Source organism: Gadus macrocephalus, chromosome 16 (assembly GCF_031168955.1).
Source record: "Gadus macrocephalus chromosome 16, ASM3116895v1".
NCBI lineage: Eukaryota > Metazoa > Chordata > Actinopteri > Gadiformes > Gadidae > Gadus > Gadus macrocephalus.
In genome coordinates this window covers 19,339,266-19,355,358 of record NC_082397.1, presented here as the reverse complement: position 1 = coordinate 19,355,358, position 16,093 = coordinate 19,339,266, and the positions used below count along the sequence as shown (strand labels likewise).

General features: G+C 40.1%; 1 protein-coding gene across 4 annotated transcripts in view; it reads left to right on the top strand.

Moving 5' to 3' along the window:
- The window catches only part of nf1a (neurofibromin 1a), a 70,200-nt gene that overhangs the window by 21,496 nt on the left and 32,611 nt on the right, over positions 1-16,093 (top strand). For 3 of the 4 annotated variants that reach the window (XM_060075182.1, XM_060075180.1, XM_060075183.1), the window contains exons 5-25: positions 502-608; positions 799-866; positions 1,378-1,453; positions 1,912-2,069; positions 2,287-2,460; positions 3,651-3,779; positions 3,993-4,067; positions 4,297-4,428; positions 4,603-4,740; positions 4,832-4,945; positions 5,480-5,559; positions 5,679-5,802; positions 6,285-6,531; positions 7,445-7,518; positions 7,672-7,755; positions 8,663-9,052; positions 10,285-10,424; positions 11,674-11,796; positions 12,284-12,367; positions 12,510-12,626; positions 15,381-15,562. In XM_060075182.1, coding sequence (XP_059931165.1) covers positions 502-608; positions 799-866; positions 1,378-1,453; positions 1,912-2,069; positions 2,287-2,460; positions 3,651-3,779; positions 3,993-4,067; positions 4,297-4,428; positions 4,603-4,740; positions 4,832-4,945; positions 5,480-5,559; positions 5,679-5,802; positions 6,285-6,531; positions 7,445-7,518; positions 7,672-7,755; positions 8,663-9,052; positions 10,285-10,424; positions 11,674-11,796; positions 12,284-12,367; positions 12,510-12,626; positions 15,381-15,562 — 2,816 coding nt within the window. The remainder of the gene's footprint in view (positions 1-501; positions 609-798; positions 867-1,377; positions 1,454-1,911; positions 2,070-2,286; positions 2,461-3,650; positions 3,780-3,992; positions 4,068-4,296; positions 4,429-4,602; positions 4,741-4,831; positions 4,946-5,479; positions 5,560-5,678; positions 5,803-6,284; positions 6,532-7,444; positions 7,519-7,671; positions 7,756-8,662; positions 9,053-10,284; positions 10,425-11,673; positions 11,797-12,283; positions 12,368-12,509; positions 12,627-15,380; positions 15,563-16,093) is intronic. The other variant, XM_060075181.1, reaches the window with a different exon arrangement.

Genomic DNA, 16,093 nt, shown 5'->3' with positions numbered 1-16,093 from the left:
CAGATTCTCACGTGTAGGATCATTTTCAGAGGGTTACACGTTATTTATGGTACCGTCCTCTGTGCGCTATTCAGGTGACCTGGAGAACCAGGGCGAGGCTTGCTGTAGGCATAGTTTGACCTTAAGAATGAAAAACTTTTTTTTTTTTAATTACCACCAATGACATCTGTTATGATCCTCTCACTGCCAGACAATATTTGCTACAATGTTGAAATATAATATTGAAATGCTTCCAAAGTAAACGCTTCCGAATGGGTTTCAGACTAATATCTCGTGGCAAAACTAGATGAGAGCATGACTAGATCTAGGTTTGGATATCGGCCCTCCGATGATGCAATGATGGGGTTAAATGTAGCCAAAGAACAGTTGTGTATATTCTCCTAGTACTGGTTCCTAGTCGGTTCCTAGTAACATTCCCAAAATAAGGTTGTGTGGAAAAGATACAATTAGTAAAGCCAAAACCATTCTTTGCTTACTATTTCTTTTGTGTTTTTCACCTAGGTTACAGGAGCTTACGGTGTGCTCTGAGGACACTGTCGATGTCCATGACATAGAGCTAATGCAGTACATCAATGTGGACTGCTCCAAGCTTAAGAGGCTGCTCCAAGGTGAGGCCCACATGTCACCACACTGGATTGTTGGTGCTGTAGTTTTCATTGTGCACTGATAATTGTATCTAATTAAGGGGAATTGGAAGGAATTGGATGATTTGCAATTGACGAAGAAACATTTCAAATGCATACTAGAAGTTGAGACGTGGACCAAACTATAATTTGTTAACCATTTTTTTTCTTACAGAAACGGTGCTAAAGTTTAAAGCTCTCAAGAAGCCTGCCCAGCTAGCAGTTATTAACAGTTTAGAAAAGGTATTTACTACCAATTATTCTAATACTTAAACAACACACCTTGTAATTAAATCATATAATCTTAATATTACTTGAATACTAGTAATCTCAATATTGAATAACAACGATAAGATAAATAGGTTATTTCTCTCAAAGCGATCTGACTTGTACAATTATTGCATTACCTACGGCATTAAGGGCACTTTTGCAAGCACAGTATTTAATTGAACACTGATACAGTAGAGCCCCTGGTACTTTTGTGAACGCATCAATTGTGTTGTTTCGGCAGAACTGACAGGAGACCTATACAATGTATAATACAGTCGGTAGGAACACTGAGCTGTGTGACTGCTTTTAGGGAAGACTTCTGCCATTCAATATGAGGCGCTTTTCTTTCGTACACACTTTGTGCACTGTGAATCCTAACCACACTTAACTAGAATCAAACCAAAGTTTCCATATATTAGAATACAGCTGATACAGATACTGCTAGTGAAAGGCCCCTAAAAGGTTGACTGTGCTCTTTACCTAGGCTTTTTGGAACTGGGTGGAGAACTACCCCGATGAATTCACAATGCTTTACCAGCAGCCACAGGCAGACATGGCAGGTAGGTTTGTGATTGTGGGTATGCGTCTGTATATGTAAACCTAGAATCTCATCATAACACCATGTTCTGCCATTAATTACCATGTTTTCACCTTTTCGTGCAAGAATATTTTTCGTGATCAATATGGTACCTACCGTATTGATAAAGTTGACTGATTACACCCCTGACATGTCTACTGTTGGTTATGAATGGAAATTGACATAATTTACATTGCGCTTTTCTAACCTATGGCTGCTCAAATAGTTTTAAAATTTGTAAAACATCCCCCATAAAACATCCAAAAAGCCTTTTGTTTTAATATAAATTGGATACATTTTAAGCATATTATATTGTATATTATTTTTTTTATGCTAGTGAAACTTTATAAATTAAGTTCAAAGACTTGTGCACTTAGGGTTAATAGTAAATCAATTAACGTTCATGTATTGAAGGTATATATCTGTGGTTCAAATCCTCAGAGGCTGCTGAGAGGCTGTTTGACCTGGTAGACAGCTTTGCAGAGAGCGCCAAGAGGAAGGCAGCCGTGTGGCCCCTTCAAATCATCCTCCTCATCCTCTGTCCAGAGATCACACTGACAATCTCAAAGGAAACCGTCGAAGACAGCAAGGCGAACAAAGTAGGGTGAAAAGATTGTCATTGACTAGCAGTGTGTTTAGGTTGTCATAGAACTGTTATGATTTATAGTCAAGAACTGACAACTGAAAACAATGTAATGCCATATATTGACTATCATCCAACAATAATGTGTATATTAATAGTGTAAAACAAACATAATTATATTACAGACAATATTCAGAGGCCTATTGTGGTTTCCTTTATTATTTTTTTTACAGAAACTGTTCCTGGAAAACTTGCGGAAGGCTTTAGCAGGCCAGGGTGGCAGCAAGCAGCTGATGGAGAGCGCAGCGATTGCGTGTGTCAAATTGTGTAAAGCATCGACCTACATCAACTGGGAGGATAATTCTGTGATTTTCCTGCTTGTCCAATCCATAGTCATGGATCTTAAGGTCAGTTCGACACTCTTCCCTGGTCTTGTGTGCTTCCCAATCTCTGATTGGAAATAAAATGTATTAGCAGTAGATTTAGTTAAAATAAATCGGTTGTGTGAGAGATGTCAAAATGTTGTCTCATGCATTATAATTAATATAACTGACTGGCTAGGGTTATTGTGAAAGCTAAACATATGTAGACAACAGGTCATGGCAGGTCATCCACCGCCATTTTGGGATTCAGCACAGGGTTTCCCACAAATTTAGTATAGTAGAATGGGAAGTGCCACTCCGCTATACTTGGATCGTTTCGAGTTGACTAAAGTTCTGTCAAATTCGGTCTTGTGGGTTAAAAAATGTGCATTATAATAACAGAATATAACCAAATATAGAGGCAGCTGTAGGCAAGATGTATCTTATGCTGTAGATGTATTCATTTCAGTATTTTTATGTTGGCAGTAAAGGATATTATTTTAGGAAGTGACACACGCATCGTTATTTTCATCTATCTTTCTCAGACACTGAAACATTGATTTGTTTGTGGAGCTGGTCGGTAGCTTAGTGGAGGTGCTGCGCCTCGCCTAAACCCTGCATTCAAACTACAAATTAACAGACACCACTTGTTACATTATAGCAAAAGTAAAGGTTTTCTGCTTCAATTAAGTTACTTACTAATGCGGAATGCTCAGCTGGGAGAGTCAACATTCTGGCTTTCTGGGCTTAAGTCTAATGACTAATTTGACGGCTGCTTAAGGGGCTGATCATAAAGAGCAATAAGGCGTAAAATACTAGATTTTCACCATTCTCCCAAAAACAATTTGTGACCGTTCCTCTCTGCTGCGAACGCAGGTGGCGCTCTTTTCGTGCCTCGGAAAAGGCGTCACCTGATCAGACCAGTTAGGCCAATCAGCAATTTTTTAATTTTAATCCTGCAGATGTTTCTACTGATGATAGTCTGTGATTGGCCCTTTAAGTGGTTTCTCTAACTTAACTTAACTGATTGGAAGAGACGATAGTAGCTGCCAAAGAAAACATCTGGAGTTTTAGGAAGGGAGTGGTAGAAGGAGTCCAATTGGGGGAAAAAAAAAACAACTAATGTAAATGCAATGAAAAGCTGGTAAATGTTGACAAAATATTTCATTAAGTCTCACTCAATACTTAATCAACGACGTCCCGGATTGTTCTTTTCTCCCCATATCTTTTACTAGGCGTTGCTGTTTAACCCTGCCAAACCTTTCTGGCGTGGTACTGGCAGCCAGAATACAGATTTGGACCTCATGATGGACTGCTTTGTGTCCTGCTTCCGCATTAACCCACACAACAACCAGCACTTTAAGGTAGACTTCTGAAGTTCAACACAAAGTGAATACTCAGGCATCCTTTAATATGATCCAATGTGCCTTTTTTATGATTCCATATATTCTCTATGTGTTTGTGGGTATACATGTGTTAGTTTCATAACCAACAAGGTTTTATCTATTACGAAGATCCCATAATTTATTAGCCAGAGCATGGCTGTATAGTCTAATTGTTGCTTCTTTTTCTGAAAGGTCTGTTTGGCCACCTCCTCTCCCACGACCTTCCATTTTGTCCTGGTCAACTCCTTGCACAGAATAATAACAAATGTAAGTCCTTGCACAGACTAGAAATCTAATCATCTTCAGGCCGGAAAAACGTCCTTATCTTATTGATTAGATTGTAACGCCTTTAGGTCTATTTTTTCCATTTATCTATTTTTTTCTCGATGTATACAGAAAATAATAAGTTACCATCAAATTGAATCATTTGTTTGATATCCCTCACTTTTTGTTATTAATTATTTGCATCCGTTTCTCTGCTCTTTCGTGTTCCCAGTCCCATCTTGACTGGTGGCCAAAGATCGATACAGTGTATTCCTATTCTGGAGAGTTGCGCTTCATGTTCTCCGACACCCTGAACCGGGTCATGCAAGGCCTGAACGCACACCCTCCACTGCGCATGACGCCGGTGAGTGGTCCATTTTATTTATTGTGTGGAATATATAACGCAGTGCTTTCTTTGACTCAAAATTTCCGTCAGTCATTTAGGGACCCCATTGGCCCCGTAATTGACAAGAGGCATAGGTGTTGTTTTCTTTTTTCCACATGTATAAACAGGCCGTTTTCACTCTTTCATCAATAGAGTCAGACCTTTAAAGAGAAAATGACGACCAGCCTTAAATTCAAAGAAAAAGCCACTGAAATGGACACACGCAGTTACAAGTGCCTCCTGCTAGCTTTGGTTAAGCTCATCCATGCTGACCCTAAGCTCATGCTGCATGTAAGTCCGGTGCATCACCACCCCACCTACATTGTTGTGATATGTTGTCATTAGGGACCCATGCTCAACCAACGTTTTTTTTGTGCTTCAGAACCCAGTGAAACAAGCGCAAGAAACCCAGAGCAGCACAGCAGAGCTGATTAAAGGGCTGGTGCAACTAGTTCCTATAACAAACACCACACAGCTCTCTCAAGAGGCAATGGAGGTGAGTAGCTATGTGAAGATGTTAGAATCGGGATGAATACTGTCCTAAATGCAATGCATTCATCAAATTAGTCTTATGTTTAAGTTATAAGGCGCATCATCAGAAAGCTTTTTTTGCCAACAGAACAACATACCAGTAGTGATTAGGCTAAAGATTCAATACTGAGGTTGTTCACCAAATTTTTACAAAGTTAGTGCTGTAATTCATACGAATGATTACACTGAAGCTCTGTAGACACATTATTGGGGAGAGGTAACAAACTGTGGAAGCTGAACACATTCATTTTTGGAATTTGTCTAGTAGCAGATGGTTAAGGGATGTAAAATGATTAATTAGTCCTTCAAACTTTCTCTTTATTACCATCAGGTGAATGAATGTTATTTTGCACAATCAAACCTAAATCTGTTACATTAAATGGCATGAAATGTTTTTTTATTGCAATCCTTTTAATAAATATTGTTGTGAATACAATATTTATTGTACCTCTATACCTCATCTCTGGTACCTGCTCTGGATCCTTCCATCCCTCTCCAGGCTCTGCTGGTCTTGCACCAACCAGAGACCATTGAACTGTGGAACCCTGACACTCCCATGGACACTTTCTGGGACATCAGGTATTGGTTTCATTTTTGAATCTCCTTTGTTGTTAATTATCTAACCACTCACAATTCCACATTGGTCATTTGTGTTGGGTGTCTATAATTTTTTGTGACCCCCTCAACCTCTCCCCCAGTTCCCAGGTTCTTTTCCTCATTTGTCGGAAACTAATTGGCCATCAAATGATCAATGGACCAGAGGTGCTCAAGTGGTTGAGGGAGATCCTTATCTGCAGGAACAAGTTTCTTCTCAAGAACAAGGTAGAGTACAATTTTGACCCACCTCTTTAACGTCTCACAGAACCAGCAGGCTGGGTGTTCGCAGGTCTAGTTTACATACCATTGAGATCAGAGGCTGGGTAGGCGCTGGATATCCAATGACAGCCCTTTATACATTTGTAAAGCAAATAAAAAAATAACCTGTTCAACACTATATTTTTTATTCTTTCTGTTGCAGTCTAATAACCCTTGCATTCATAACTATTTTCAACAATTGGAAGGAGGATGTGCTTTTTTTTTTTTTTACAAGTTGCAAGAAAGTCATTTGTTCAATCATTGACCAATTTATTGTGCCATGCAACAACTTTTTGAAAATAAGCAGATCCACAGCCAGGACCTAATATTAATTAACCTAAAGGAAAACCTGTGACTTTCATATTTTGGACACTTACAATGTTGTAATTGCACTGGAACGAGTTATATGTGAATTATTCATTATCAATTAATACTGAACCTTGTTGCAGGAGTGTGCCACCCTTGGAAGTGGCCTCCCGATCTGCCGACAGGCCCAGACAAAGCTGGAGGTGTGTTTGTACATGTTCCTGTGGAGCCCAGACGCAGAGGCCGTGCTTGTAGCCATGTCGTGTTTCCGTCACCTTTGTGAGGAGGCTGATATCCGCAGTGCTGCTGACGAGGTCCCCGTACAGACAATACTGCCCAATTACTCAACGTTCAGCGAGCTGGCCTCAGTCAGCAACATGATGGGCACAGGCAAGTGGGACATTGAGGCTACTCTAAACTATCATCCATAAACATCTTACATTTTCCTAATGTAAAATCCGGCACAACCTTTAAAGAGAAGATGACAACCAGGTGGAAATAGAGGGCATGAGTCAACTATCTTTAGGTTCAAACTATAACAATTTTGCTTTTTTTAAAAACATATTTATTACCTATTTTTTTCTCTACGTCATTCAGTGCATTTTCTACAGGAAATTAACTAGTTTATTAAATGCAATTTTATTTCTAAGAAATTTATAATAAATCCTGGAAATTCTTATTAACTTCGATATTGTTATTCTGAATGGCGATGCTAGTTTACCTATGATGTGGAGACGAAGGATGCTTATCTATATCTTTTTCACGTTGAAAACAAATTGTTAAACCTCAAAGATTTACAAAGAAAGGCAGGAAGGATGGATTGAACTGAGCTGCTGTCTTTCAGCCAAAACAGCCAACTGTACAGATTTGAATAACCATCCCTCAAAGAACCAAGCCTTTTTTGAGGTTTCACACTTGATATGATATAATGATATCTATGATATAATTACGCAGCCTTGTCAAACAGGACACTAGTATTGGCCACTCGTATCACACCATGTGTGCAGGCATTTAAGAGAAGAGATGACAATATCAGCACCCACATTGAACATTATGAACTCAATAAACCTCCAAGCCCTTAAACATTAAACAGATTGGTGTGACTTAACAGTCATACGCTAAGTAATACATTTAACTTAACGGTCCCATCCCCTTAATATTTCAGCTAGTGCTAAGACTTTGTGATGCTTTGACAGTCAAAGAACAACATATAAGCATGGATAAACCAAACAAGCAGTGCCACCAAGGGACATTGATTTACTCGCTTACTTAGGTATTGTTTAACTTGCTTGTTTCTTGGCAGGTCGTTCCACCTTGCAAAAAAGGGTGATGGCCTTACTGAGAAGAATAGAGCACCCCACTCCAGGAAACATTGAGGTAATATTTGATGCAATGATTCACTTTCAAAAACTGTAGATATCTTCTCAATGATTTATTTATTATCAAATTACACTTGATTTAGTACATATGGTAATGTATTTGTAGACCAGTCATTCACTTTACAGCTTTTGTTTTTTTCTGTACAACTAGGCATGGGAAGACACATTTGGAAAATGGGACCAGGCAACCAAGCATATCCTTAATTTTCCCAAAAACAAGGCAGATGATGGGCAGGTAAAGATATATCTTTTTCCCTCTTCGTGCCAGAGTAGCTCATGTTTTTGTGGGTGATCATGGGCATTTTGTAATTCTTCACTTAATCCATATGGGTATGTTTATATTTTACTCTTCTGCAATGGTGGTCTTTGGACTTATTGCTATGATTATTTTTCACAATATAGTCCCATAGTTACCTGGTACATGTGTGCCACGGGTGAAGCTTTTACCAACTCTGCACTGAATCCGTTTGTGTGTGGGCGTTTGGTGAAGTTATGGTCATTGCATAAAATTCAAATTGTTGGACCACATCGGTTGCTTGATGAAAGTTGTTCATCATGACGAATCGTACATGTACACAAAGTTTCATGCGTAATGTACTTTCCTAGTGGATATGGCAGCCCAAATACGTTTTTTAAATCAAATTGCTTATTAGCATTGTGGAAAGTTTCATAAAAAGACATGGGGATTTTGGCTGGTTAGGTGATTTTTGAGTAATAATACAATTACAATAGTTTGCCTTGTACAATGTGCGTGTGACCCCCTAATAATAATAATACTTTTATTAAGGGGATACAATTGGGTTCCTACGGATTTCATAGAACCCTAATAAAGCCTAAAAATGACAATGGTGATAGGAATACTATGGGGGAAATTTTATTTTTTATTCATAATAGAAGTACTGTACATTTTTTATTCAGCTCATGACTGGATTCGAAAAAGGGAGCATTTGATCGAGCTAGCCAAAATCAATGGCATCAGCTTTGATAGACATTTTCCAGCATTGAATCCAGGGTAAAATCTATTGCAGGCAGTGTTGAATGGGAAGAGTGCATTTCTTTTATCTGAGCACCCTGTGTGTCGTCTGTAGTTAGAAGTATATTGGGACCTTTACAATGACCACTTCTTATATTTTTCCTCACAGCAGGAGTGGATAAATATGACGGGCTTCCTGTGTGCTCTGGGAGGCGTGTGTCTCCAGCAGCGCAGCACTCCTGGTCCGGTCACGTACAGCCCGCCCATGGGCCCCATGTGCGAGCGAAAGCACTCCATGATCTCCATGGGAACCTGTGATGTCTCTACTCCTGTGCCTGCCTCGGTCACCTGCGCATCCTCTGCATCCAACGAGACCCCGTTGAGCCGGTTTCTGGACCGGCTCCTCGCCCTGCTGGTGTGTGGCCATGATCGTGTGGGTCTCCACGTGCGCACCAACGTCAAGGACCTGTTGGGGCTGGAGCTGAGTCCAGCGCTCTACCCCATGCTGTTCAACAAGCTGAGGAATAGTATTGGCAAGTTCTTTGACACACAGGGGCCGGTGAGTGACGCAAATTACCTTCATTTTCTTAAAAATGTCTTCATTCCTGCTTTCCAAGATTTGCCCATGCCATGTAAATTGAAGTCTATCCGTAGTATCATTATCCCGTGGCCCTTTTTAGACTAATCAATTTCCAAGTATACTATCCTTCAAAGATCTGTGATCACAGATTTAGGTTTTATGTGCATTATAATAACTGAATAAAATGGGAAATTTGATTTTAATATCTAATATTAAACATGGGAAAGAGAACATAAATATGAAGAATTAACTAATTCTTTACGAGCGGAAGTATTATAGTTTTGATCAAATGAGCTCAACATATTAAATGACTTTGACAACGGCGATCCTTAAATATTATTAGTGTGTAAGTTGATTGTACGTAACCACACAATGAGTCCAGAACCGTTGAATGGTGCAGCTGGTATAGCTCTTGTCTGAGTTAAAGTAAGAATGATATTGGATATTCATGCTCCATATTAAAGCAATCTTAAGCGAAGAGCTAATTGGACAATCCTGATTGATCTAGCTGTGTTCACTGAAAACTAAAATGCTGAAACAATGGCATTCAATCTGGGCATAAAGAGGTCAATTCCCAGCAACTTTACACTGTTAGACCAACCGCGACTTCCACCGCAGACTTTACCTTTCACCTCCTGCTTTAGATCACTTTATTATGGAGCGTGAATATTGATTGAATATCTTAATACCTTCAAAATTGACCCAGTTTCTTCTCAAATCGAATGATTGTATTCCTGCACCTTAACTTGCGGTTCACTTTGTATAATGCGAGAGGACTATTCCTTCGTACAGGGTTACCACATTATCAGCGACTAAAATATGAGACAAATCTATGTATAGAAATTGGTGCTGTCGACTCAAGAGGTGGAGCGCTTCTTTTACTAAGGTCCTGCTCCTTATTTTCCCCTTTTTTTGACACTATTTGGAATGTGCAAACAAGTAATTTTTCTTTAGCTTTTTGTTGACTGGTTACAGCAACACCAAGTTCTAATCATTCCAAATTCATATTTTATCTGGCAACTGTTGCCTACTATCGATTTTGCCTGCCAGTTTCCTTTGATAATGATGATAGTGCTACTTTGTGATGTCATCAGAATACTGTGTATTTATTATGCAAGAAGTATTACTAGGGATTTTTTACTTTTCACAATTTAGATTTCCTACGAAGCGTTATTTGGGATATAAATGTCTGTCATTCTTTAATTTCCCAGGTACCGATAAATGACACGAACACCCAATTTGTGGAACAGACCATCGCCATAATGAAGAATTTGCTTGACAACCACACAGAGGGCAGCTCTGAACACCTGGGCCAGGCCAGCATCGAGACCATGATGCTCAACCTAGTTAGGTAAGTGGGTAATGAAGACGTATAAACACGTATGTACTGTATATTTTACATTGTTAACCAATAACCAGGGTTATTCCAGGACTTGCGAATCTGAAGCAGTTCTCAAACACAAAGCCACATTTATTTCTTAACACTTTAGACACTAGCCAATGCTATATCAAATTCAGACACCTTTTAAATAAAAAAATGCTTCAAGCCTGCTGCTTTGATGGAAAGAAAATGAAATTGGTATTTGTAAATAAATGATGGAATCATAATAGTGTCTTTAATTCAAAATGGCATGTTGAATTGAATAAAAACATAGCTAAATACCAATCCTTGAATTTTTCTGCTTTGCAATTTGATGCTTGAATATTTCTATGGTTCAATTTGGTTGTTATAATGCCAAATCCACATTATTCAGCAGGTATTATTCAATATTCTTTCTGTGATACCCTGATAGTAAACGTTAAGATTGAATTTCAACCGAAAAAATTATGGACGGAGAGTCCAGAGACGAGGAAAAGGTAGAGAGAAGAGGGTCCATGGTGAATGCACGAGTGAGGACTCAGTTTAGGGGAGAGCTGATGAGGCAGATGAGGCGAGAGAAGAGGGCGACGGGGAGAAGGGTTGTCACGGATAGAGACGGTATGGGTGGAAGATGGAGGTTTGAGAGAGGGCGAGAGCGCGACGTAGGAAGAGGTGGACAGAGCGGGAAGAGGTGTTACAGAAGGGTCGGTGGTAGAGTGCTTCTGGTGAACATGAAGTTGAGTTGGTTGCCAGCTTTGTGACTGGGGGTAGAAGGAGGGAGTGATAGCGATAGTAGAAATAACATAAAAGATTTGGATCTCTTAAGTTTTGAAGAATTTAAGCTCAGCGAGTATTTTATAAGACCCAACGCCATTTTGGACCGATGAGTACTGCAGACTACGAGCTCGCACTTCTGTTGAACGATTGTGCCTGTAAAAATATAAAATGCTAATCTGGTGTCTGCTTAGTTTGATTGTATTAACTATTAAACAAACAAATTCATAATAGTTTGCCCTGTTCAGGAGTAAAATATGCTTGTGATCTATGTTAAATAATAACCTGACTAACTGTTTTCAGATAAATTAAATAAACGCGCCTTCCACCCACCGTGGTGTTTCTACTTCTGCTCTTCTGACTGAACTAATCTATTTGTTGATTTTGATAATTATTGTCGAAGGCTGTTTTCATCTGCAGATTCCTCTAAAGAAATCGTATCCTCTTCTCGATCTCCTTTGTCTAGGTATGTGCGCATTCTTGGTAATGTGGTCCATGCCATCCAGATCAAGACCAAGCTCTGCCAGCTGGTGGAGGTGATGATGGAGAGACGGGATGACCTCTCCTTCTGCCAAGAGATGAAGTTCAGGTCTGTACAAATGACTTTGGGAGGGGAGGGGTTACTTGTTACATGTTACATTTTTGTTGTGCAGGTTTTGTACACCAATAGTAACTATTCTGTAAAACGTAGCACTATTTATCCATGCACAAACCTGCTATGTCACACTATAAGGAACTGAGTTGCTGCTTTCATTGCAAAACAAAAGCTCTGTTACATTTTTTTTTTAGCAAGTTGTGGTTAGCTACATCATTGTTTTGGTCAACAATCAGATGGACTGAGATTAAGGTTCCTGACATGTTCTTGTTATTTTGATTCTGAGGTTACATGACATCAAATGGCAATCTATGAATCAAATTTATTTAACTCATTAAGTGGCAATGTTGCCATTATTTTCTGGCCTACATCGATCAATGTTGTAATTGATTGTATCATGTTATGATGTTAAAATATAGTCTTCTTATTCTCTATTTCGAAAATGAACGATAAGATCTTGTCTTCCGTAATGTTTTTTTAGGAACAAGATGGTTGAGTACCTGACGGACTGGGTGATGGGAACGTCTAACCAAGCAGCTGATGATGATATTAAGTGCTTAACAAGGTGCAAGTCTTTGGGTTTTGCATTTTGTCTGTTTTGTTTTAATGCCCTCATTAGCTCTGTGTTTTCATGCAAGTTTTATGGCCAATGCCAAACAAAGTTTTGATTTCATGCCTTATGGTGCTTGTCTGTTGTTGTGGTGCAGGGACTTGGACCAGGCTAGCATGGAGGCAGTTGTGTCTCTACTTGCAGGCCTACCTCTGCAGCCAGAAGAGGGAGACGGAGTAGAGCTAATGGAGGCCAAATCACAGCTCTTTCTCAAGTAAGATGTTTATTTTCTTCTGGCCCAATTGCTTTGTATTTCAGATGCGACCGATATTGTTTGAGAGTAATTTTTTTCCTCACTAATTTCTCACCAATTTCTGATCAATCAGAAATATCTTCCCTGATTTGTTCAGGGAATACATGCAAGGTTAGTTTTATTTATAACATTATTCTATCAACACAGACATTTTCATCTATAGTCTGGTGTTATAATTGATTTAACTCGGGTGTACTGTGGAGTGGGTAAGACTGTTTTATTAGCAGGCTAGTATTGCCCGTTGCCGTGCGCTAGCCTAGCACGAGCGAATTCTGCAACTAAAAGGACTGAATGAAATGTGTTAAATTGTCCCCAATGATAAAGAACACCAAGGCTAACTTGGGAATCAGGCCCTATGTCCAGAATTCCGAACTACCCTTTAAAGACAATACAGAATCATACTGTTCAAGCAACAGGCCCAACTAGACCCTGTATAGAATCATACAGATCAAGCAACAGACCCAACTAGACCCTGTATAGAATCATACAGATCAAGCAACAGACCCAACTAGACCCTGTATAGAATCATACAGATCAAGCAACAGGCCCAACTAGACCCTGTATAGAATCATACAGATCAAGCAACAGACCCAACTAGACCCTGTATAGAATCATACAGATCAAGCAACAGACCCAACTAGACCCTGTATAGAATCATACAGATCAAGCAACAGACCAAACTAGAACATGCTGAAGGTTCTCTGAAAGTGGGCAGGGCCTGGAAACAGGCAACAAACTTACACTGTAGTACCATTGGACTTAAAGGTTGGGTACGGAATTTGCTTTTTTGGCCATTTTTGCAAAATTACTTGAAATCCTTATCATAACCCGCTTACAGCCACTGAGTTAGAAGTACTGACATGAAAATTAAACAAGTCAATCATCTGTGGAACGGGCAGGGCTCGAAAAACTCCAGCCAATCATTTAGATTGCCACCTCGTTGCATTGGACAGTAAGTACGTCAATCAAACGGTCGTACTGCACTCCCCCTCCCCCGCGCGCGACCCCTTCGTGCAGTACTCGTGACCCAGAGCAAGCTCCTGTTTGTTGTTATCCTGCGGTAGCTACTGGAACTAGTTAATCCACATTTGGACCTAGCAGTAGAAGTCAATTTCCATGGCAGACAAGACGCCACCATCCCCACCACCACCACCACCACCACCACCACCAGCAAAGAGAAGGAAAACTCTTTTTCAGAGAGTAATTGATAATAAAAACGCTGAAAGAGAAAAACTGAAATCAAGAATAATCCTAGGCGCTGCTTTCGAACGTTGGCGGCAACTGAAGGACGAGAAGGGTCTAAAAACCGATGCTTGTGTGGCGGTTTACATAGTTTCAAAGTTTATACCGTTTATACTCGGTAATACCGGTGTTGAGACGAGTGTATTACTCGTTGTGAAAATGTCCACACCGCAGCAACCCTAGTGAAAACCAGGACTTCCAATACAATTATATGAAACAAACATACATTTTCTAAAAATAGTAATGATTTATGTGACCGTTTAATGTTTATAACATCTGGTGCAACCATAGCCGCGAGAACGTATTCTCAGCAGGGGGTGCTGGAAAAAAAAACCTCAGCCTGCACTAGACTCGCAACTCGTTACATTGATAAAAAAGATATATAGCAGCGCAGCTCAATTACACCAGTGCATGCGCGAACAGTTGAAAATCGATCGTTGTGTTCACTTTCTTCACACCATGGTTCACATCCAGCTGCTCACAGAACAAGTTTAGCGCACCACCGCTACCCTCACACTTTTTCATATAACCTTTTTTCAGCACTAGGTCATATGAGCATTAAATAAATGCTGCGTCTCAAAATGCCTTGGACAGCTGCGAGGATGACTCGCTTTGCCACGGGCCGAAACAGTTCGGAGCGACCACAGCCAGAGCGAACACAGCGGGGCAGAGTGTCAGGAATAGTCTTTGGTGTACACATCAGTACGGCCTATTTGCACTACTGTTTAGTGGCAATGCAGTGTTTTATTCTATGCCTTTTTATTTTCGTATATTATTTCAATGAATAAAATTTATTTATTCATAAAAACAAGATCTGGTCTTCAAATCTTTTTTCCAAATATAGGTCGTCTTACAATGGGGTTTGTGTTTATATTCGGACCAATACGGTACAGCGGGCGCACACATGACGTTAAGCATTTCCTGGTGCATAATGTGACGCTTCAGAACCTAAAATCCCGTTTCTCCCCGTTGACACGACAACACATAACCGGCGTTTTCAGAAATCTCCACTTTGGCCGGAGTTTTTTTTAGAAATTATCGTTTTCTGTGATAAGACAGGGCCTCGGACAGGGGGTGTTGCAGCACCCCCAGCACCCCTACTTCCCGCGGTACTGGGTGCAATTTACAGCTGAATGTAGTGCCATGTTGTTAAACGAAAACCTACGCTAGCCTGGCTCGCTCTCGCGCATCTCTGTTCGCGCTCGTGCATGATTGCGCGTCCAGGTACTTGGAATGGGTGGAGTCAGAGTCAGCGTTGAAGGAGAGGGGGTAGGACCATTTGAGTTGTGTATTTTCAAAATCTGCTGGCGTTTCGCAAATCGCATACCCAACCTTTAACTATTTTTGTTCATTTTTTAAATATTATGTATTTTTTCTTTTTCGTAAAATCATTTGAGTTATTTGAAGGAGAAGCGAAATATAGCCAAATAACGTAAATCGTCTACTTTGCTTCTTGTTTTTCATGTTGGCCAGGTACTTCACTCTCTTCATGAACCTGCTGAATGACTGCAGTGAGGTGGAAGATGAAGGACAGTCAGTAGGTGGGAGGAAGAGGGGGATGTCCCGTCGCCTGGCGTCTCTTCGCCACTGCACTGTGCTGGCTATGTCCAACCTCCTCAATGCCAATGTGGATAGCGGACTAATGCATTCGATAGGTTAGTGACCTTCCTGTTGGCATCAAGTCATTTTGCCTCTTGTGATTCTTCCCCGGGGTTCAACAAGAGCAGTGAGACCTCGGTTTTGTTGCTTTGTTCTGTGATCCCCCCCGGTACACAGCTATTAGCATATGCTCACTTCTTTCAATTGCCCAAGCAGTAGCTCCACAATTCCAGTGAATATACCTTCCCCGATAATGCAAACATGAATCTATTTAGGTGTATATATGTGTAAAAAGCCTATGTTTGAAAGTAGAATTCCCTAAACGAGAAATATTTTTTTAAGCAGTTACTACAGCACTAGTACAGTAAAGAAAAGCAGTTGGTTTCTGAATGACCTTGGGCAAGTTGCCCAAACATAAAAACACAACCGATTTTAAGGACTCTGGGATACCGGAACTTGATTGTGCTGTAACTGCTTGTAAAATAAGCTGAAATTGCCCTTTTGCAGAATATATTTGTTTACTTGAAGAGAATGATGTGAGATTCAGGTGTTTTGAATTTGGATTTAGTCTGATTTCACATTTGTAC